The 19322-nt window shown below is 51.6% G+C and overlaps 2 protein-coding genes and 1 pseudogene across 5 annotated transcripts in view; all 3 read right to left on the bottom strand.

Moving 5' to 3' along the window:
- The window catches only part of LOC147427423 (uncharacterized), a 152948-nt gene that overhangs the window by 42553 nt on the left and 91073 nt on the right, over positions 1 to 19322 (bottom strand). The gene's annotated exons all lie outside the window — the stretch shown is intronic.
- On the bottom strand, positions 7203 to 9377 carry LOC147427425 (uncharacterized). The gene has a single exon (XM_086497702.1). It carries the CDS (start codon positions 8262 to 8264, stop codon positions 7575 to 7577), a length of 690 nt encoding a protein of 229 aa, XP_086353828.1. The 5' UTR covers positions 8265 to 9377; the 3' UTR covers positions 7203 to 7574.
- On the bottom strand, positions 9084 to 9938 carry LOC147427424 (uncharacterized; annotated as a pseudogene).

Raw genomic sequence — 19322 nt, 5'->3', positions numbered from 1 at the left:
GTTTTCAGCCCTGAAAATGCGCCAGATCGCCTGTACAGCGGTCCCCTTGCGTCCCCGAACCTCCTGGGGGTATTAGGGTCCGTTTAGGGCCAAAACCCTAAACCTGCAAAAATACACAGCAGGCTGTAATTCACTGTTTCGGGCTCCGTTCCGCGTGCCGGTCGCATCCCTAGCAAGTCCTCGAGCTCCCGCACCTGTAGGGCTACTTGCCCTTTGAATCGGACGAGATTTCTGGCGTGAAACCTCTCCGAATTCACCTGTACCTGCGTGGGGATTAGCCGCTAGCTAATCCAGTACCTGTGCAAGAGGCTCTTGCCTCGGCAATCGCGCATGAACCCACACAACTGTACATTGGTCAAATGAAGAGCCCACTAGAGGGGCATAACATACTGCCAAAGGGGAGAGAGAGGGCAGTGCGTAGCGTGCAGGGCATCACTCCTGGCACCGCACTGTGCATAAGAGGGAAAGCAAGCACTCCATAGCTCTTAACCTGTGACAAAATCAGCAAATGAGCCCTTCTTCCCTTCAAATTCAGCGCCAACTCTCTCCTGCATTAGAAACTGCACCAGAATGTGCCACTTGGCACATTTACAAGCATTTTCCCGTTTCGGGGTTGCCGCCTAAAAATATCCCAACCGGTTGCCCAGTTGACTTCACGGCAGAGTAAGAAAATGTTCCCTTTGTCATTCCGGAGGTAATGACGCCAACACATTTTCAGGTCCCAAAATAGCAGTTCCCTAAATTTTAGGAGATGCTGCCATTGTATCTTTCTAGGTCATCCGACCCTCTTTGTACACTGCGGCCACATCCAAAACTGAAATGTAGCCTCTGTAGCAAAGGATTCCACTTTGGCTAGTCAATGACCCCACTTGGCTAACCATAGTCCTTGTCCAACCTTAGTGCTCTCTTGCCCTCAGGCCTGGACTCCCTCTGGACAATTCCACACTAGCTATGCAATGCAGGGCAGTTAGATTTCCCGAGGGGTGTTTCCAAAAAGTGAAAGTAAATAGATAATAAGAAAGAAATCAACAAAAAGGATAGATAGTAGTCACACGCTGGTGACACGCACCACGTGCCAATAGAAATAAACAGACTTAACAGACTTTTAGTACTTCAATAACAACTGAACTGAGAGAGAGAGAGAGAGAGAGAGAGAGAGAGAGAGAGAGGGAGAGAGAGAGAGAGAGAGAGAGAGAGAGAGAGAGAGAGAGAGAGAGAGACGGAACAAGGAGTGGCGGAATTCCATCCTAGAGAGTACTGGCCCCAAACCTTCGCATCCCTTTCAGTATTTCTTTATATTGCATCAACAAAGTACAAGCCAGTACTCCAGACTCTGCACCTTCTCCAGGAAGCATGCCAAAGAATGAGCCCTAACCTCATATTTAAAGGCCCTTGGCCTGAAAAGCAGTTACAGTGAAAAGCCTTCAAAACTCAAAAGCTTCTCGTCCAAAAGCAATGCCAAAAACCTGCCAGCGCGTTTTGCGGAATTCCGTACAACTGCCACGTCAACAGTCAGCACAAAATGCGGAGCGTCCGTACAGTTGCCACGTCATCAGTTTTTGTGTGAGTGTGTGTGGGTCTTGCTTTATTTTACTTCCTTTATGTCACTGGGGCCCCATCAAACGGAGTCCCCTTAAGTTGGTAGGACTCCTCCTGTTACTTAGGGTTTAGGCCCCTCGGCTAGGATTTGCAAGTTGGCTCCATTCTTCAGGGCTTTGACTCGTCAGCTGTCACACAGCAGTTTGTGACAGCTGGGGGCAAAATAGCATATTGCAATGTAGAGTGGCCTCCCTATCTCGGCTCTCACTCTGACCCACATATATCTGGCTTGCTCATCTCTCCGAACAATCTGAATGAGGGGTTGAAGCTCCTCCCTGAATAGGACTGCCACATCTCCTGACCCATGTCCTCTATGCGTCGATCTCACATCCTGCCTACAAGTAGTCTCCCAATGGTATCACGTCACTCTAGGTAATGTCCTGCTTGGAGTTTGATGCGTTTCACAGTAAAAAATAATGTCTCTTCCCTTAAAGCTCTCCTAAGATGCGCCTACATCCAGCTTCATTGATCCATTGCAATTCCATGCTGCCATTTTAAGGCTTGTCCCACAGGTCTCGCACCGTCATGCGGTGCGTTTTTCCAGCACCACTACTCTCTCTCCACTGCAAAAAGCAATTTTCCCTTTCTCCCGCGCTGACTTGATCTCTAGCATCAACTCTTGCATGTGTGCTACCTGTGTTAGAGTAAGGTCATCACCCAAAAATATCCCAGTTTGCTTGAGTGCTGGTCTCTTCTTCAGAGATTCCTTCCTAGCTTCCAGGGTAGGGAATGTATAATGAGTGCTCTTTTCTTGGGCCTTTCTTTCTCGCGCTTCCCTTTCTTGCCAACTCTCCAAGCACTTGTGTGTGTGGGTTCAAAATACCCATGCACTTCGGGAGCTCTTGCACTTCTTCTTCTACTTTTCCAGTGTCTTTGAGACCTGTAACGCGCGCTCTAGTCTCTCTGTTTTGCTCCTCCTCAATTGTCATATTGATGATAGTGGATGTCCGTGTGGCTTCAGGCATCGTATCTTTTTCTTTCTTTGCATCCTCGATTCACTTTTCAGCTTTATCAACCTTCTCTTGTGCTTTGAAAAGGTTCTCCGCCCATGAAGCGGTTGTTCGTGCCTTCTGCTCTTCCTCTTCCCGTAGAGTTTTCACCTCACTCCTTAATGCTTTCGAGCTTCTTTATCATTGAGGATTGGTTTTATCCTTCCTTTGCAGGGTTATTTTTGCAAGTTGCGAGGTCTCCCTTGAGTGCTGCGATCAGTGTGTCCTTTTCATTCATGCGTTCTTCCATTTTTTGTTTCCAAGATTCAAACGCAACAAGTGCATCCTCTAATCTTTTTTGCATCATACATTCCATTACATTTACTTCTGCCCTCACAATCGTCTGCATTTCTGCCTTCAAAGATGTGCACATCTCGTCACGCTCTTTGTCCAATTCTTTCCTCATATCTACATACATAGCTTTTTTGTAAGTCTCAGCATTTGCATACATCTCTTTTTCCATGTCACCCCTCAAAAGGCTCAGTTCCGCCTTAATCATCACCTGTACCTTCTCAAACATTAGATCATCTTTGACTCTAGAAAGTTTCTCTGCCCTCACAGAACCAGGCGATAGTGTGCTCTCTCGAATCCTCCGCCTACATGGCGCTTTCGATTTAGGCGGGGTTTCATAGATATCGTCACCTCCGAGGTCAACTGATTGGTCCATCCTTAGGCACCTTGTGTGAGGCCTTTGCCACCTCATGGGACCTGCTGGCACCATAGAGCAGTGTCGGGCTGCCCCATTGAAACCTATGTACTCCCCCACAACTGTGTTGTGCAGTTGTTGCACCTAGTCTTGGCAGAACTTTCGCAAATGAATCACAAATCGGCCTTCAATGTGCAGCTCCTCCTGCTCAGACGCCAAGCTACAACTGCTAGTCCATGTTGTCCCGGTTACCTTGCACATGCTGCAACTACACACGCGTGCCAGCCACAATTGACTTGAGCTCGACCCTGATGGATTGCGGGTAACTGGCGAATACGCCTTGCTTGTGAAGTAAGCCCTGCACAAACCCTAACTGCGAGCTTTGTGTGAACCCTAACAGCGCTGTTCAGGAAGGCTGGGCCTGTTGCGCGAACCCTAAATTGTTGTTGGTGCACGTGATGAGGCTCTGTTGCCTGTGACCCTTCGTTGACAAAGTGACGAACTGACGAGAGAGAGAGAGAGAGAGAGAGAGAGAGAGAGAGAGAGAGAGAGAGATGAAATGTTACATTAACGTCTTCAAAAGGCCAAAGTGACCTATGAGACCAGAAAGTTACAATGTGGTGGATCTGATACAAAGTCAGAGTAACAAGATGACAAAAATGAAATGACAAATGTCAAAATAAAATACTATGGAATCCTAAACTGCTAGGTGTAAGCTAAGCAGCTAGCTGGGATAGCTAGATCACAAGAGATCCAGCATCGGTCGCTGGCGGATCTCATCAATCTCCTCCATGGTCAATAGTCTGACCGGGCGTCGTGCATGTCGAGCCAAAGTGATCCGAATCCTCTGATGCCGCCTCCGTCGATGCTGTGTAGTCCTCCGCAGTCATGGGCGTTTGGATCTCCCCAGCTCAGTCGCTCGGTCCATCAGTGTGCCTCTGGTGTGAGGCAACGAGCTCTACTGTGGTAGTAACTCCTCCCGGTGTCCAGTGGCAGCTCTAAAGAAATCTGTGATCTGTCTCTAAGACTAGCTAGCCTCTCCTCTCATCAGGCTCTCTCTATGTCTGCGTAGCTCGAGCAAAAACAAACCCAAGCATCTCTGATCCTCGTACTACATGACTCTGGAGAATGGTCCAAAACCCTCTCTGAACAAGCAATGGAAGCGGCCTTGTATCTCGTAGTAGACGGGGCAGTGGCATGTGTAGTGCAACTCTGTCTCAGGCTCGATGTCACACAGGGGGCATGTCCTGGCCTCTGCTGGTACTCCGCTGTATCTCCCAGTCTCGATTTGTAGCAGTTGGTGTGAAGATGTGCGTATCTGGCCGATAGCACATCGTATCCCATGAGGCAAGTCAGTGTCCATGTATCTGGGCCTCGTCACAAAACCATCAACCGGAAGCTGGAGGAGATGCTCTCTGTAGAAAGCCATCTTCGTGCCCACCTCCTTTGCTGGCTGTATCCATGTCCTCCTGGTGTCTAGCTGAGTCAAGTCCTGGCGGATGAGCCTGGTGATCTCGGACTATGTAAGAGTCAGTGGGGGTGCATCCAGTGAGTACTGGAAGGGAGGCAATCTGTCTATGCTAAACCCATGCGCCTGAAACCATAATGTCATCTCCCCATACCAGCATGCTGTATCTCCCTGCATGGCTAACTGTCGAGAGGACTCAAGTGCAAGGCGGGCATATCTATCTCTGGGAAGTTCCCACATGCGGTGTATGAAGGAGAGAGATCTGGTGAGCGCCTCAACCACTAGTGGGGGGACAACTAGCTTTGCTCGGACAATAGCACGTGGTACTGAAGCCTTGGCTCTAATGAGCCGCAAGATCATAGAGACCAGAGGCTTCTCCATGTCCCCCCATCCATCACTGCGGCCTGTCCTCCCGTGATGATCCAATGAAGGTCCCCAAATCTCAGCTCCATAAAGCAATGTAGAAGGCACCAGAGTGTCAAAGAGCCAGAGCTTCGTCCAAGGCTCCTGAAACTGAACCTGTGAACACATCCTTTCCAATCTACCCAATGCTGCATGGGCTCTGGTCAGTCTAGTCTCTACTGCCCTCCTCAATGAAAATGCTGGCCCACTAAAAACCACTCCAAGGTAAGTGTACGCATCTGTATACTCCACTGTCTCCTGGCCATATGTGAGTGCTGGCGCTGACCTCCTGATCCACTGTGGGGTGGTATTAAATACCATGACCTTGGTTTTACCAAGGTTGACGGACAAACCACTTTCCTGAGCAAACCTATTCAAAGCATTCAGATGACGTTGCATCCCCTCCGGAGAGTCGGAGATCAACACAATATCATCAGCATATAACAATAATGGAATCCATGTCCCTGCCAGCTGTGCACCTCTATCACCATCTCTCTCGATGTAGTCAGAAACCTCATCCACATACATACCAAATAGAGTAGGAGAGAGTGGGCAGCCCTACTTCACCCCAATAGTGGAGTGAATCGGTGTGGATAGACCCTCTAAGGTGTGTACCTGCCCCACTATTGACCTGTATAATGCCATGACCCCCCAAATGAGCTCTGTGGGTACTCCCATCTGCTGTAATCTGCGCATCAATCTAGCTCTAGGCACTGTGTCAAATGCTTTGCGGAAATCCACAAAGCTACAATAGATCCGTCTCCCAAGCGATCTACCCTCCTCAATGATGGCTCTAAGTGTCAAGATATGGTCAAGAGTAGAAAAACCCCTCCTGAACCCTGCCTGCCCGGCTGCGCGTATCCCCTCCCTCTCTGCCCATCTACTCAGCTGCTGAGAGAGAGAGAGAGAGAGAGAGAGAGAGAGAGAGAGAGAGAGAGAGAGAGAGAGAGAGAAATGAAATGAAATGAAATGTAATATTAACGTCTTCAAAAGGCCAAAATGACCTATGAGACCAAAAGGTTACATGTGGTGAATCTAGTCTGGGTACAAAAAGTACAAATAACTGAAAAGAAAATAGTGGGTAGGCTGGGGTGAAGTTGATACAAAGGGAATACAAAGGGTGAGCTGATACAATGGAGCTCTCTGATAGTCGAGGCATCATATACATATACATCAGTATCCGGGACGGCTCCTATATTGCGCCAGTATGGTATGGATCCTCTGTCGCAATCTACATCGATATTGAGAGGGCCCTCTCATCCGTGGGCGACGGGACCGCCCCAACTCTATCGCCCGATCAAGCGGTATGCCTCTGGTGCCTCTGGTGTTGTTATGCTGGCGGGGCTGCTCGAACTCCTCTGTCTGTGACTGAAAGAAATCTGTAACTCTTCCGCTGTCGTTGGATCTCTGTCATTGTGCCCCTCTTCAAGAGGTCCTCTCTGTGTTTGCGAATCTCCAATAAGTATAATCCGAGGCATCTCTGATCTTGGTATCTCATGACTCTAGAAAGTGGCCCAAAACCCTCTCTGAATAGACAGTGAAAGCGGCCTCGTATCTCATAGTATACTGGGGCAGTGACATATGTAATGTAGCTCTGTCTCTAGCTCTATTTGACACACCTGACAAATCCTGGACTCGGCGGGTACTCCTCTAAATCTGCCTGTCTTGATCTCTAGCTGATGTGAGGATTTGCGTATCTGACCAATAGCACATCGTATGCCGTGGGATAGATGAGTATCCATGTATCCTGGTCTCGTCACAAAACCATCCTCCGTGAGTTAGAGAAGATGCTCTCTATAGAAAGTCATCTTCGTACCTAGCTCATGTGTAGTTGTATCCATGTCCTCTTCATATCCAACTGAATCAAATCCTGTCTGAGAGAGAGAGAGAGAAAAGAAAGAAAGAAAGAAAGATTTTTTAACGTCCATAGGAGGCCGAAATCGTCCTATGAGACAAATCAAAGTACATGGGGTGGGTGTCCTCTGGATATCCTGTGAAGGATGAAAAGGTACAAAGCAAAAATAGCTATCCTGTGTAAGGACTGAGGGAAGAGGGAGGTGGTACAAGGGTGGGGTTCTAAAAAACAGGGGAGAGATGCAATCCTATATGCTGGGGTATATACAATCATGAAAGAAATGCTATCATATCTCTAGCTCCATCCTGTCACGTAATCAGGGTGTAAGACATGATGCATGGGTGAGTGAGGTGTGAACAATCCCCGTAAGATGGCGGCTGGATCTGCGAAAGCTCGGATGTGTCTCTCCTCTAGAGATCTGTAGTAGCGCTCCTGGATCTCCTATATCTCTCTCTAGTGAAGTCAGGGTGCCCTACGCCCATGGGGACGTGGACGTCTGCGAGCTCGGACCTCCTCAGCCTGCTGTAGAGTCACTCCTCTCTGAGTAGTCTCGGATGGTGGTACTACTGTGTCCCTCTGGAAGAAATCTGTAAGATGTGTCTAGCGCTCGTCTGTCTAGCACTCGTCTCTCACGACTGATGATGTCTGAAGGAGAGAGTCCCTGTGCTGTTGTGCCTCTATGAGGAAGCGGCCGAAAAGTCGTTGGTCTCTTGACTGAACAATCTGGTGTAAGGTGGGCTGATCTGCAAACAAAGTCGGATATCTGCCTCTGATCCCCTCATATGCTCTACATCTGCACACAAAATGCTCCTCACTCTCAATGTCTGTTGTGCAAAGTCTGCATATCCTCTCTGCCCTGGGGACATGTGCAGCTCTCCCTGCCTCAATCTCTAGCTGGTGTGATGATACTCTGAGCTGTCCAATGGCAACCCGTGCTCTATGTGGCATGTGGACATCCATGTATCTAGGTCTCTGGATGAAACCATCTGCTAGGATGGTCAGGAAGTGGTCTCTGTAGTATTGCCTCTTCGTAGGAAGAGGCTCTCTGGGTGTGATCCATGTCTCTCGGATGTATAGCTGCCAGAGATCCTGTCTGAGAACTCGATTCCTCTCATGGTGTGAGAGGCGTATGTATGGGGAGTCAAGATCATACTGAAAAGGGGGCAAGTCTGTGATGTCCAAGCCATGGGATGTGAACCACTCTGTGACCTGTGAGTACCATGCTCTGGTGTCCCCCTCCTGATGTAGCTGTATCGATGCCTCGAAAGCTCTGCGTGTGAGTCTGTCTGGTGGAAGCTCTCGCATGCGCTAGATGAAGCAAACTGTCTGGAAGAGGGCGTCTACTAGCATCGGGGGTGCCGCTAGCTCTGCTCTGATGATGTCGTGTGGTACTGATGGTTTGCTATGGAGCAAACGAGAGATCGTAATGATCTGTGGGCGCTCTATCTATGTCCAGAGAGATGCTGAGAGTCCTGGTGCCCATACAACGGCAGCGTACATCATGGCAGGTGTAACTAAAGTGTCAAAAAGCCACCCTTTGGTGCGGGGCTCCTGGAAGTGGGCCTGGTGGTATCTGCGCTCTAAGGTGGCCAATGCTGCGTATCCTCTTGTAAGCCGGTCTCTGGCTGCCTGGGTCATGGAAAATCTGCCCGTGGTGCCAGTGAAAGTCACCCCCAAATATACATATGAATCAACTACCTCAACCTGTCCACCTGCTACCATGAGCACTGCTCTACTCCGAACTGTCCTGGAGGTGTGGAAGATCATGACCTTGGTCTTGCCAAGGTTCACTGTGAGCCCTCAATGTGTGCAAAAATCATCCAAGGCGTGTAGGTGGCTCTGTAGTCCCTCCTGTGTCTCAGAAACTAGAATAATATCATCTGCATAGAGCATAATATGGACTGGTGTACCTGCCAAGTCGAAGCCCGCCCCGCCTGCTCGTAGGATGTAATCTGCTATCTCGTCGATGTAGAGGCCAAATAGGGTCGGGGAGAGGGGGCATCCTTGCTTCACACCAATGGTGCTAGCAATGGGGTCCGATACTCCACCTGGGCACCGCACTCTACCTATGACCAGATACAAAGAATGAATGGCCCATATCATCTCAGATGGTATCTGTAGCTCCTAGAGACGTTGAAAGAGTCTCTCTCTAGGGATGGTGTCAAAAGCCTTGCGGAAATCCACAAAGCAGCAGTAGAGTCGTCTCTTCCGTGCTCTCGCTCCGTCGATCAGGCAGCGAAGCACGAAGATGTGATCGATGGTCGAGAAAGTGCGTCGAAACCCTGCCTGTCCTGGTGCACATAGCCCTGATGCCTCTGCGTATGTGCTGAGCTCTGCCTCAAGAACTGCCCCATATAGTTTGGCCAATGTGTGGCCAATCATGATAGTCCTGTAGTTCCCTGGTGCACATAGCCCTGATGCCTCTGCGTATGTGCTGAGCTCTGCCTCAAGAACTGCCCCATATAGTTTGGCCAATGTGTGGCCAATCATGATAGTCCTGTAGTTTCCTGGGTCCAAGGTGTCGCCAGATTTGTGGATCGGCACAATGGTGTGCATGGTCCACTCCTCTTGTAGTCCCTCAACCAAAGCGAGTTGAAGAGACGTGCTATCAAGGGGGAGAGGGTGTCTGCTACATAGATGAGGTGCTCGCTCTGTAGTCTAGTGTGGTCTGCTGAGCGGCCATGCTGGAGGCGTCGAATAGCCCTCTTCACCATACTAGATGTGAAGAAAGTCGAAGTGGTAGGTCGAGGGTCGGGTGGCTCCGGGATCAGTGGCTGCCCAGGTATCTGATATAGGCGCTCGGCGTAATCATGCCAGATCTGAGGATCCTCCAAGGGGGTGGTAGGACGTGGCTCTCTGAGAATCCTCCATGCGGTGGCGCAGTCTGTACTCATGAGAAGGTGGTATAGCTCAAGCTCCTGTGCCTCTTCGAAGGCCCGCCGTTTACGGCGTGTGATGGCCTTCATCTCTCGCCGGACCTCGCTCTCAGTGATCTTCTCCAAGGCTCGTCGAGCCCGTAGCTACCTGTATAGATCCCTACACTCCTCATCGTACCACCGGTTCTGGGGCATCGTCCCAGAGGGTGGAGGTCTACCAATGTGGGTAGTATGTGGAAAGCAGCTGAGGACTGAGGTGTGTAAAACTGCGGAAAGCTGGCTAGTGAGTGTAGAGAGTGGTGTATCTGGGTCGAGAGTGTAGATCCCCTCGTAGACATGCGATGAGTAAACTCTAGCTACCTCATGTGTGAAATGTATGGCGGTGTGTGGTGTGAGTGTGGGTGGTATGTGTGAGATGGGTGAGCTAGTGAAAGAGAGGGCAAGATATGCATGGTCAGCCCCAATAGGTAGTGGTGGGATGGTGAAGGATGTGAGCAGGCGAGCTGCCTCTCTGAAGCCGATGATGTAGTCCACTGTACTGCCGCCGCTGGGGACTGATGGTGGTATGCAAGTCAGGCCTCCAGATGATGGCCATTGCACCATCCCGTTGTAGATAACGAGACGGTGTTGTGATCCCAAGCGAAGTAGATGTCACCTGTACGGTATCGGTGTGGTGGTGTCTCTGGAAAACCTCTCTGCCTCTGTGTTCTCCATGGTGGAGAGTAGCTCTGGGTCGTCAAAGTCGTAGATGTCACACTGTCTGCTCTGTGTCCTGGCGTTGAAGTCTCCCGTGAGGAAAACTTCTCCAAGCTTGGAGTATTCCATGATCTCCTCCCTGAGACATGCATATGGTGAAAGTGTATCATCCTCCTCCTCTCCTCCCTGCGTATGAGCCTCATCTGTCTCTCCTCCGCCTGTCTGTGCAAATCTAGAACCACTGGGTGCGAAGTAGCAAATGGCAATGTAGAGAATGTGTTCATCAGAGAGCTCAATCCGCACCCACATATAGCGTGCTCCTGGGTCACGGGCTACTATCCGTATCCTGCTATGGAGTGAGCGACCGTAGAGGACTGCTACTCCGCCAGATCCTGTAGTGGTGTTGTGCCGTGTGCACTTCCTGTGTGTAGACTCCCACTGATAATCCTGTACTCGGGGTAGACCTCTCTCTGAGCTCTCATGTGTCTCTATGAGTAGAATGACGTCTCTATCATGCATCACCTCCTCCAATCTCCCTGGGTGTGTCCACAGAGAGCCGTTGCAGTTCCAAACTGCCATGTGTATCTCCTCATATAGTGTCCCATAGGCCGCGAGTCCCTCTGCTACGGCCTTGCTATCGATGATGACCCGGCCGTCGCGATAGGAGGCTCGTTTTCCTTCATTGCGTGCTTGTTGGATCCGGGGCATGCATGCTCTTCTATGCTCCACTTGCATTTTTGTGAGGTCGTCATCTAGGTAGATGGGGTGCCCGTGAGACCTCGTAGAATTACCCTCTTTCGGATGAAAAGGGTGCGTGCTTCTTCCGATGGGAATTGGAGTATAAGAGGCCTCTTCTTGGTGAGGTCTTTGCCGGCTCGCCAAGCTTTGGTGCAGGGGGTTGGGTCTTCTACTTTGTAACCAAGTGTGTTGCATAAGGTTTTACCATCTTTCTCGGGGGTGGATTCCTTCCTTTCTTCAATGCCGGTGACTCGTATGTTGAGGCGACGGGCATTCCGCATCTTCTCCTCTTCAAGGGTGATGTGTACAAGGAGAGCTTCTTCCTTGTCAGCGTCCTCTTTCGCTTCTTTCTTGAGGTTCTTCTTGACCACTTCTACCCATCCCTCCTTTGTGGCTTCAAGCTTGTTTTCCAGGCTCTCGATAAGGGCTTTAGTGAGTTCTTCTTTGATGGCCTCCTTTGTGTCCTTGTTGATTTCTCCTTCCTCGGGGGTAAGGGATGCGATTGAGGCCTTGAGGATGGCCATTTGCTCATGCATCTCTTCCTTCTTTTTCTTCCATCCTTCAAGCTCCTTCTTTTTGTCTTCCTTCTCCCTTGCTCATTCTTCTTTCTCTTTGTTCAAGACTTCTACTTCTTTCTCAAGTTTGGAGAGGCGGTTGATGATAGTGGTGATGGCGGAGTCGGTCAATTTCTTGTTTTCTTTGATCGTGGCATGTAGCTTGTCCTCCATTTTGGCCATTTCATCCTTTGTGGCCCCTTTTGCCATAGCCGTACAGGGGGTGACTCAATGGGTGAGGCCCCTTTGTATTGAAGGTTGAAAAAGGTGACGGGAGAAAACTTGACGGGCAAGGGCAGACGAGAGAGAGAGAGAGAGAGAGAGAGAGAGAGAGAGAGAGAGAGAGAGAGAGCTTCTAGGGTTCGTCCGAGAAGGGCATGGGAAGAAAATGTGGTGATGGGCATTTCCCTATATACTAATATAAGCTTTCCTACTTACACCCCCCCCCCCCCAAAAAAAAACCCCACCACACATAAATAAATGCAAAGGTCTGCGTGCTAAGTTCCTACCATGACTAAGGAGATGGAAGACAAACTAAGCCAAGATGAAGTCATAGCCCTGAAAAAATGCACTGATGTAAATATAGCGAAAGGTAGCCAACACGGTATATGCACCACTATAGATAGACATAGCTATCATAATAATAACCTGTTGCAATTTCGGATGTGAAATCTAAGAGTTGAGCGCATCTCATCGATACCTTGGGGATATGAATACTAGGACAAACTCAAGAAAGGAACCTAAATGACAATAATATGAGTTAGTAAAAGAGCAACATTTATTCCAACAGATGACTGCAGTCCAAACATGGTTCTCTGAACAGAGATATCAGTACCAGGAAATGCAGTTAAATTGTAATAATACAAGAGTTTTTTGAAGAGCAACGAGCGTTCATCAAACCAAAAATTGGAGTTTCAAACATGATTGTCCAATTAAGCAAACTTTGGACTACCACGGGTGACCTATCTTGGTGACAAAGGTCGTTCATTTCCAAAGGTCAATAAAACTGTCAAAGTTTGAGGGCTCCTCTAGAAAGGTCTCCTACATAAGTACCAACAAATCAGGTAGCCACAAGGCACGCATGAAGCTAAGAAACCAAAAGTAATTGAAGTGTGTAACACTCTTTTCGCATTCTTCGACAAATGATAACTGAAGACAGCTCTTTGTTCTACGCTTTTGTGGGATCCAAAGCTAATAGCAGGGAAAATCACATTGAAATTTTCAAACAGAAGAAAAAATTATCCAAGAAAATATCAAGTTACAGCGACAATATTTAGATCTCTGTCCCGGCTCGCTGCTGCTCGCACCCGCCCCCTCTCCCCCCCTGCGCCATCGCCTTCACTCACACCCTCGCGCTGCTCTCCCGCTTGTCCACCTCGCGCTGCCCCCTGCCCCTCGCGCTACCCCTGCTGCTGCCTGCTGCCCTGGCAGCCCGCTGCTCAGCTCAGCCAGCGCCCCCAGCCGCTCCCCCCCCCCCCCACCCCCCCCGCGCTGCCCCCCACTGCTGCCCGTTGCCCTGCCAGCCCGAAGCCGTTCCCGCAGTTAACCACGCCAGTCCGCCCCCCTCGCCTGCTTTTTTCCGTTAGCCTTCTCCCTCTCCATTCTTGCTTGACGGGCGTCGCCAGCACCATTGACGTGCTCGGTCCAGCAGGTCTTCCCCCCCTTTTTTCGTCGACGATCCTCCACCTTGTCTTTACCGGTAGCAGACACAGATGGCGGCTCATGCTCCACCGCAGAGGGACTCAATGAAGCCCCCTCGCCCAACCCCGCTCAGCCCACCATTCGACTTGCTCTCTCGCCGACAGAGCAAGCAAGCCTAGCCGCTGAGGTAGAGCGATTGCAGGCAACTTCGGTCATCTGCAAAATTCTCGACAGCCGACCTAGCAGAGGAGAGCTGCAAGACCTTCTCCAGGCCCGCCTTCTCGCAGAGGTGGGCAAGATCTTGGATGTCCAGATTCTCGGACGGGGGTACTATCAGATCGAGTTCGAGACCTCCGAGATGGCTTCCAAGGTCATAGCTATGGGTCCACTGGCCATCCGAGCATCACGCGCCCACTTTCAACAGTGGCGACATGGTTTTGACCCGACTTCGGATGTGCTAGTAGAGGAGGCAGACATCCCCATCTCAGTCTGCTTTCCGGGTTTACGGAGGGAGTACCCACCACTTCTTTCCAGGATTGGCTCCACCATCGGGACTGTCCTGGAGACACCTCGTACGGCAGCATCAGTAGCTGCCAAGGCGGCTGGCATCCCCTCAGTTCGAGTTTTGGTGAGAGATACCCACACGCTCCCGAAGGTCATCCTTCTGCCTCGGGTGAGTGGAGGTTGGTTTAGACAGAGTGTGGAGTACTCGTGCCTCCCGAACCAGTGCTTCATTTGCCGACAGATGGGCCACCTAGCGAAGGCCTGTCCATGGAGGAGGCCACGACCTGCACCTCAGCCTCAGCCCCAGCCTACCAAGGCTGGCCCGCAGCCACAGTCAGCGGCACAAAGCACAGATTCATAGCCACCCTCCGAGCCTGGGGCTCCAGCGGAGGAGGGGTGGCAGCAGGCCCGTGGCCGTTGACGCCAGGGGCCACAGCGCAACAACCTGGCACTCAGAGTGGCCCTCAGCTGCCTACTCAGCAACAGTGGGTTCCCACGGGGAACCGCTTTGGTCCTCTTGAGCAGGAGGAGTCCCCTACGGCAGCCTCCACCTCCGCTTCACCCTCGACAGCCGCTCCCCCTTCAGAGTTCCCCTCCTCACTCCTCATCCTCCCCCCCGCCCTCTGCTCCCGTCGCCTCTCCACCTCGCCCCTATACCTCTGTCACCCCACCCCACTCCTTTTCTCCTCCGCTCCCCCTAGCTCCTTCTCCCTCCCCCTCCTGCTCCAGTTCCACAGTCGACTCAGGAGACTGGTCCCTCGCCGGCGGCTAGGAGATCTCTTGGCAGCGCCTTTGCCACGAGTCGCCTAGCGAGAGAGGGTCAGCCCTTCTTGCAGCCCCCTCTGCAGATTCAGACATCCTCCCTTGCAACTATCCCTCGTGGTCTGACGAGCATTGACCTCCGACGCCGCTGGGACTTCTTCGACTACGGGTTCACTCGCTTTCTCGGCGATTCCGCAACAGACCACGAGGCAGCCTGCTTCAGGGTCCATGCTTTGTTCCTCGCCGCTAGGGGGACAGAGGCCTTGGACTCAACAGTTGGTTTCTCCTTCCCCCTCTATGGTAGGGCCGAGACAGAGTGGTCCCTCGACTCAGCGTTGGGATGGTTGCATACACAGGTTCTCGAGTTCTCTCATCACATGGGAGAACTTGGAGTTACAGATTTGCTGCAGACTTTGTGGCCACTGGCCAAGTTTGCGGTGACACCCCCAGACTCAGCAGGATGTAGGCACATTGTGGTGTACTTCTTTGCCGATACGCAGTGTTTGCCTTGCTATGTATACATTCATGAGGACTCCTGGACAGAGGAGGTTGCTTTACGCACAGCTCGCTCTGCTTGGGCTTGGGCTAGGCACTCACTGCAGTCTCGCCTATCTAGAGGACGCTCGGATGCAGATTACTCCCCATCCAAGCCAGCCTCGAAGATAGCTCGTCTTGCTGCTGCGGCAGCATCTGTTCTCTCTCGCTCCCCATGAGGATCGTCTTGTGGAACGTGCAGGGACTAGATGGGCCCCAGTTTCAGCGACAACGGGGCCGATTGCGTCAGGAGCTTCAGCGTTGCCTTGTGGGAGGAGAGATTGATCTCCTTATGCTTCAGGAGCACCATCTGTGTGAGAGCCGCATTCGGCGATGTGGTCAGATTTTGCGTGGACGATATGATCCCTTTTGGTCAGCTGCTTTTGGACCTGGAGGCATCCAGGGTGGGGTATGTATGACTATTGCGGATTCATTGCAGCAGGCCATTGTGGGCAGAGGGATTATTGTGCCAGGCAGGGCTCAGTGGATTACTATGCAGGTTCAGGGTGGCCTTGTGGGCTTCCTGAACATCTATGCGCCCAATGTGGCGAGTGCTCGTGCAGAGTTTTGGTCATAGATTGTTGAGTCTTTGCCGCAGGCTGACCATTGGTGTGTAGGAGGGGACTTCAACATGTTGGAGGACCCTTCTGACAGGATTGGAGGCAGCCATGCTATTGTGCATGGAGTCAAGTTAGCAGCTTGGGAGAGGTTGTGTATGACTTTGAGGGTTTCGGATACATGGCAGCACTCTGGCTTTGTGAGGCCTCCAGCCAGTCTTGCCTTCTCTACATCGGACCGCAGAGTGGGAGGAGTGAATCTATCGCGGATAGATCGCTTCTACACTAGTGACCACTTCAGTGACTTAGGGGGATCAATGGGCATCCTTGCAGGGACATCCTTCTTGGACCATGCACCAGTGATCCTCACAGTGGCAGACAGGCAGAGGAGAGGGAGCACGACGCTTCGCATCCGAGAGCGGGTCTTGTTGGACTCAGCACTCAGAGAGAGGGTAGAGGCTCTCTGGCCAGAGGGCATGGACAGCCAGGTTCTACCTGCAGACAGAGTGGCCTTAGGCCTAGCTCAGCTTAGCCACTTTTTTCTCCAGGAGTCTCTGGCTCGCCGAGCTGCAACGAGAGAGGAGGAGCAGCGTCTCAGACGAGGCATTGCTTCACTACAGAGGATGCAGGAGCAGCATCCAGGCAGTCCATGGTTGGAGGAGCAGTTACAGCAGGCTCGACAGGAGCTTGCTAGCACAGAGGAGAGGCGTCATGAGTTTGCCTTTCACCAACAGGCATCTCAGTGGACTCAGGTGGGTGACAGAGTGACAGGTGCTTTTTTTGAGACTGTGGGACCTCGGCACTCGCATGCCAAGGTCAATCAGTTGAGGAGACCCGATAGGTCAGTTGTTTGTGAGCCCGAGGATATGCGTGCAGTTGCTACTGACTTTTACCGTGAGTTACTGTCGGGGTTGAGCCCCAGTCAGAGCGGCAGGATGCATGCAGGGAGCAGGTTTGGGCATAGATGCCTTGTCTTGTGACTGCGGAGATGCGCCAGAGGCTAGAGATGCCACTTCAGCTTGAGGAGCTGCACACGGATCTTAGGGCCCTCCCTCGTGGTAGCTGTCCATGGACTGACTCCCAGCTTTTTCTTGGAGTACTGGGACCTGCTTGGCCCAGATCTTTGTAGTGCCTTTCAGTACATTTTGCACACAGGAGTGATGCCTGATAGCATGACTGAGGGCTTGATTTACCTCATTCCAAAGGAGGGTGGCTCCTTGGATGAGATTCGACAGTGGCGCCCCATCACCATCCTCAACTCAGCCTACAAAATTCTTGCCAAGGCTCTGAGTTTGAGGATTCAGCCACTTTTGGAGAGCCTTATACATGGGACTCAGACAGGTTTTGTCAAGGAACATAGTATCCTTGACAACATCTTCACTTTCTGGGAGGCTTCAGCCCTCGCACGGCTCCGTGGGGAGGACCTTGTGATTCTTCTTCTCAATTTTGAGAAGGCATACGACATAGTTGACTTTTGGACTTTCTAAAGGGCACTCTACGCAGGATGGGCTTCTCAGATGCTTGGATCAGAGGGATAGCAGCTTTGTACAGACAGGCTCACAGTCAGGTGCTTTTGGCAAGAGGTAGAGGTGAGCGCTTCATGCCCACACGCTCGGTCAAACACGGTTGTCCTCTTGTCCCCTTTCTCTTTCTGTTCTATGCGGAGGCGATGAGCAGATTTTTGGTGTCAGAGCAGGTTGGTCTAAGGGGCTTAGCACTCCCTATTCGGGGAGATGAGTTACTGGACGCTAAGTTTGCCAATGACTCAGCCTTGTACTTAGAGGGCCAGGAGGCCAATCTGCACAGATGTGAGCAGGCTTTGGAGACCTTCTGTTGTGCATCGGGCGCATTGATCAACTGGAGAAAGACAGTGGCTTTCTCGGTTGGCACTGCTCCTGTGCCAGATTGGATGCCAGGAGAGGGTTTCAGGTGGATTCCCCCAGGGACTGCAGTTCAGTACTTGGGTTGTCAGGTTGGTTTGGACTTGTCCCCCGAGCAGCAGATTGCTCCTCTTCTCCTGTCCATCAGGAGAAAGCTGCTACATTGGAGCTCAGCACAACTCTCGCTGGCTGGTAGAGTAGTAGTTGCCAACCAGGTGTTGTTGGCGACTATGTGGTACATCACTTCTTGCTGGATCTTCTCAAGTTCTTGTATCGGCCAAGTAGAGAGGCTGATCAGGAACTTCCTTTGGTCAGGTTGTGACACTCAGATTGCCCGAGCCAAGGTGGCTTGGTCGGTCATCACACTTCCTTGTTCTCAGGGAGGGCTTGGGATCATTGATCCAGCATAGCAGAGCAAAGCCCTTCTTGGGAAGTTCGTAGTCAGAGGACTTCTTCCAGGAGAGGAGCCCTGGAAGGAGTTCTTGCTGCAGAGGCTTCGTGCTAGGGTGCCTCAGTCAAGAGGCCCCTGGCAACCTTCGACCAGATGGATCTTTACAGAGTTGCGCCGAGTTGGTTTGAGCAGGAGACTGGAGGACCACTTCGCAGTGAGTTTGCTTCGATCTTGGGAGCAGGAGCTCTTACGGTGTGGCCTAGAGCAGAGATAGCTGACGTGCACGAAGGAGCGCCTACGGCAGCCCCTCGTCTGGAACCCAATGGTTAGCACTCAGAGAGGCCACTTGGTTGGTAGTCGGCCTCATGTTTCTTGGGGTCCCATGGCAGCAGGTCCAGCGTGCTCTCTAGGTGACTGGCTAGACTTCACAGGTTTGTCAAAGGAGGTGCAGGGTTTCCAGCTATAGGGCATGAGAGGGGTGCAGAGCATGTGTCAGGACATCTCAGAGTCAGTTCCAGCTGAGTGGCTCACGCCTCTCGAGCCAATAGCACCCCGGTGGATGGGAGCCTTCACACGACTGGAGGTTCTCATTTCAGTCAGGGCCTGCTCAGAATCTGTCTCAGCCCTGTTCTTCGAGCTCCAGGGTGGGGGACGACTACAGCGAGTTGCAATAGAGGCCCCGCAAGTAGCAGAGTGCTGTTTTCAGAGGATCCGAGTAGTGGGCATCTGTGGACGGACCTGCGTCATAGACCCTGACCTAGCAGTTCTTGAGACAGGACACTAGAGGCTATGGGCTTGGGAGTGTTGTCCATTGGCACAAGTACAGTGGGATCCTGGTGAGTGGCTATGGAGGGACCCCTTCTCTTCTGCAGACCACCCAGGAGTCTCGTTCTTTCAGTACACTCTTCGACTGGGACGTCATATACTAGTAGCACAGAGAGAGGCCCTCCCCGCTGCAGCACGTCATTGGCAGGAGGAGGGTCTCACAGTCGAGTTCTTGGCAAACTTTTGGGAGAGGTTGTGGGACTCCAGACAGCCGAGGCGAGTCACCTTGTTTCAGTGGCTGGTCGCACATAGAGCCACAGCAGCAGGGAGCTGGCTAGTGCATAGTGGTCTCTCAGCCACATGTGCAGCTTGTGACCATTTGGTGGAGAGTCAACGTCACTGTCTTTGGGACTGTCCCTCGGCCCAGCAGGTGTGGCTACGAGTTCTTCGGCTGATGCCTGCTCT

The sequence above is a fragment of the Adiantum capillus-veneris genome, chromosome 23 (genome assembly GCF_014529385.1).
Source record: "Adiantum capillus-veneris isolate H3 chromosome 23, ASM1452938v2, whole genome shotgun sequence".
NCBI classification, from domain to species: Eukaryota; Viridiplantae; Streptophyta; class Polypodiopsida; order Polypodiales; family Pteridaceae; genus Adiantum; species Adiantum capillus-veneris.
This window is presented reverse-complemented; position numbering and strand designations above follow the sequence as displayed.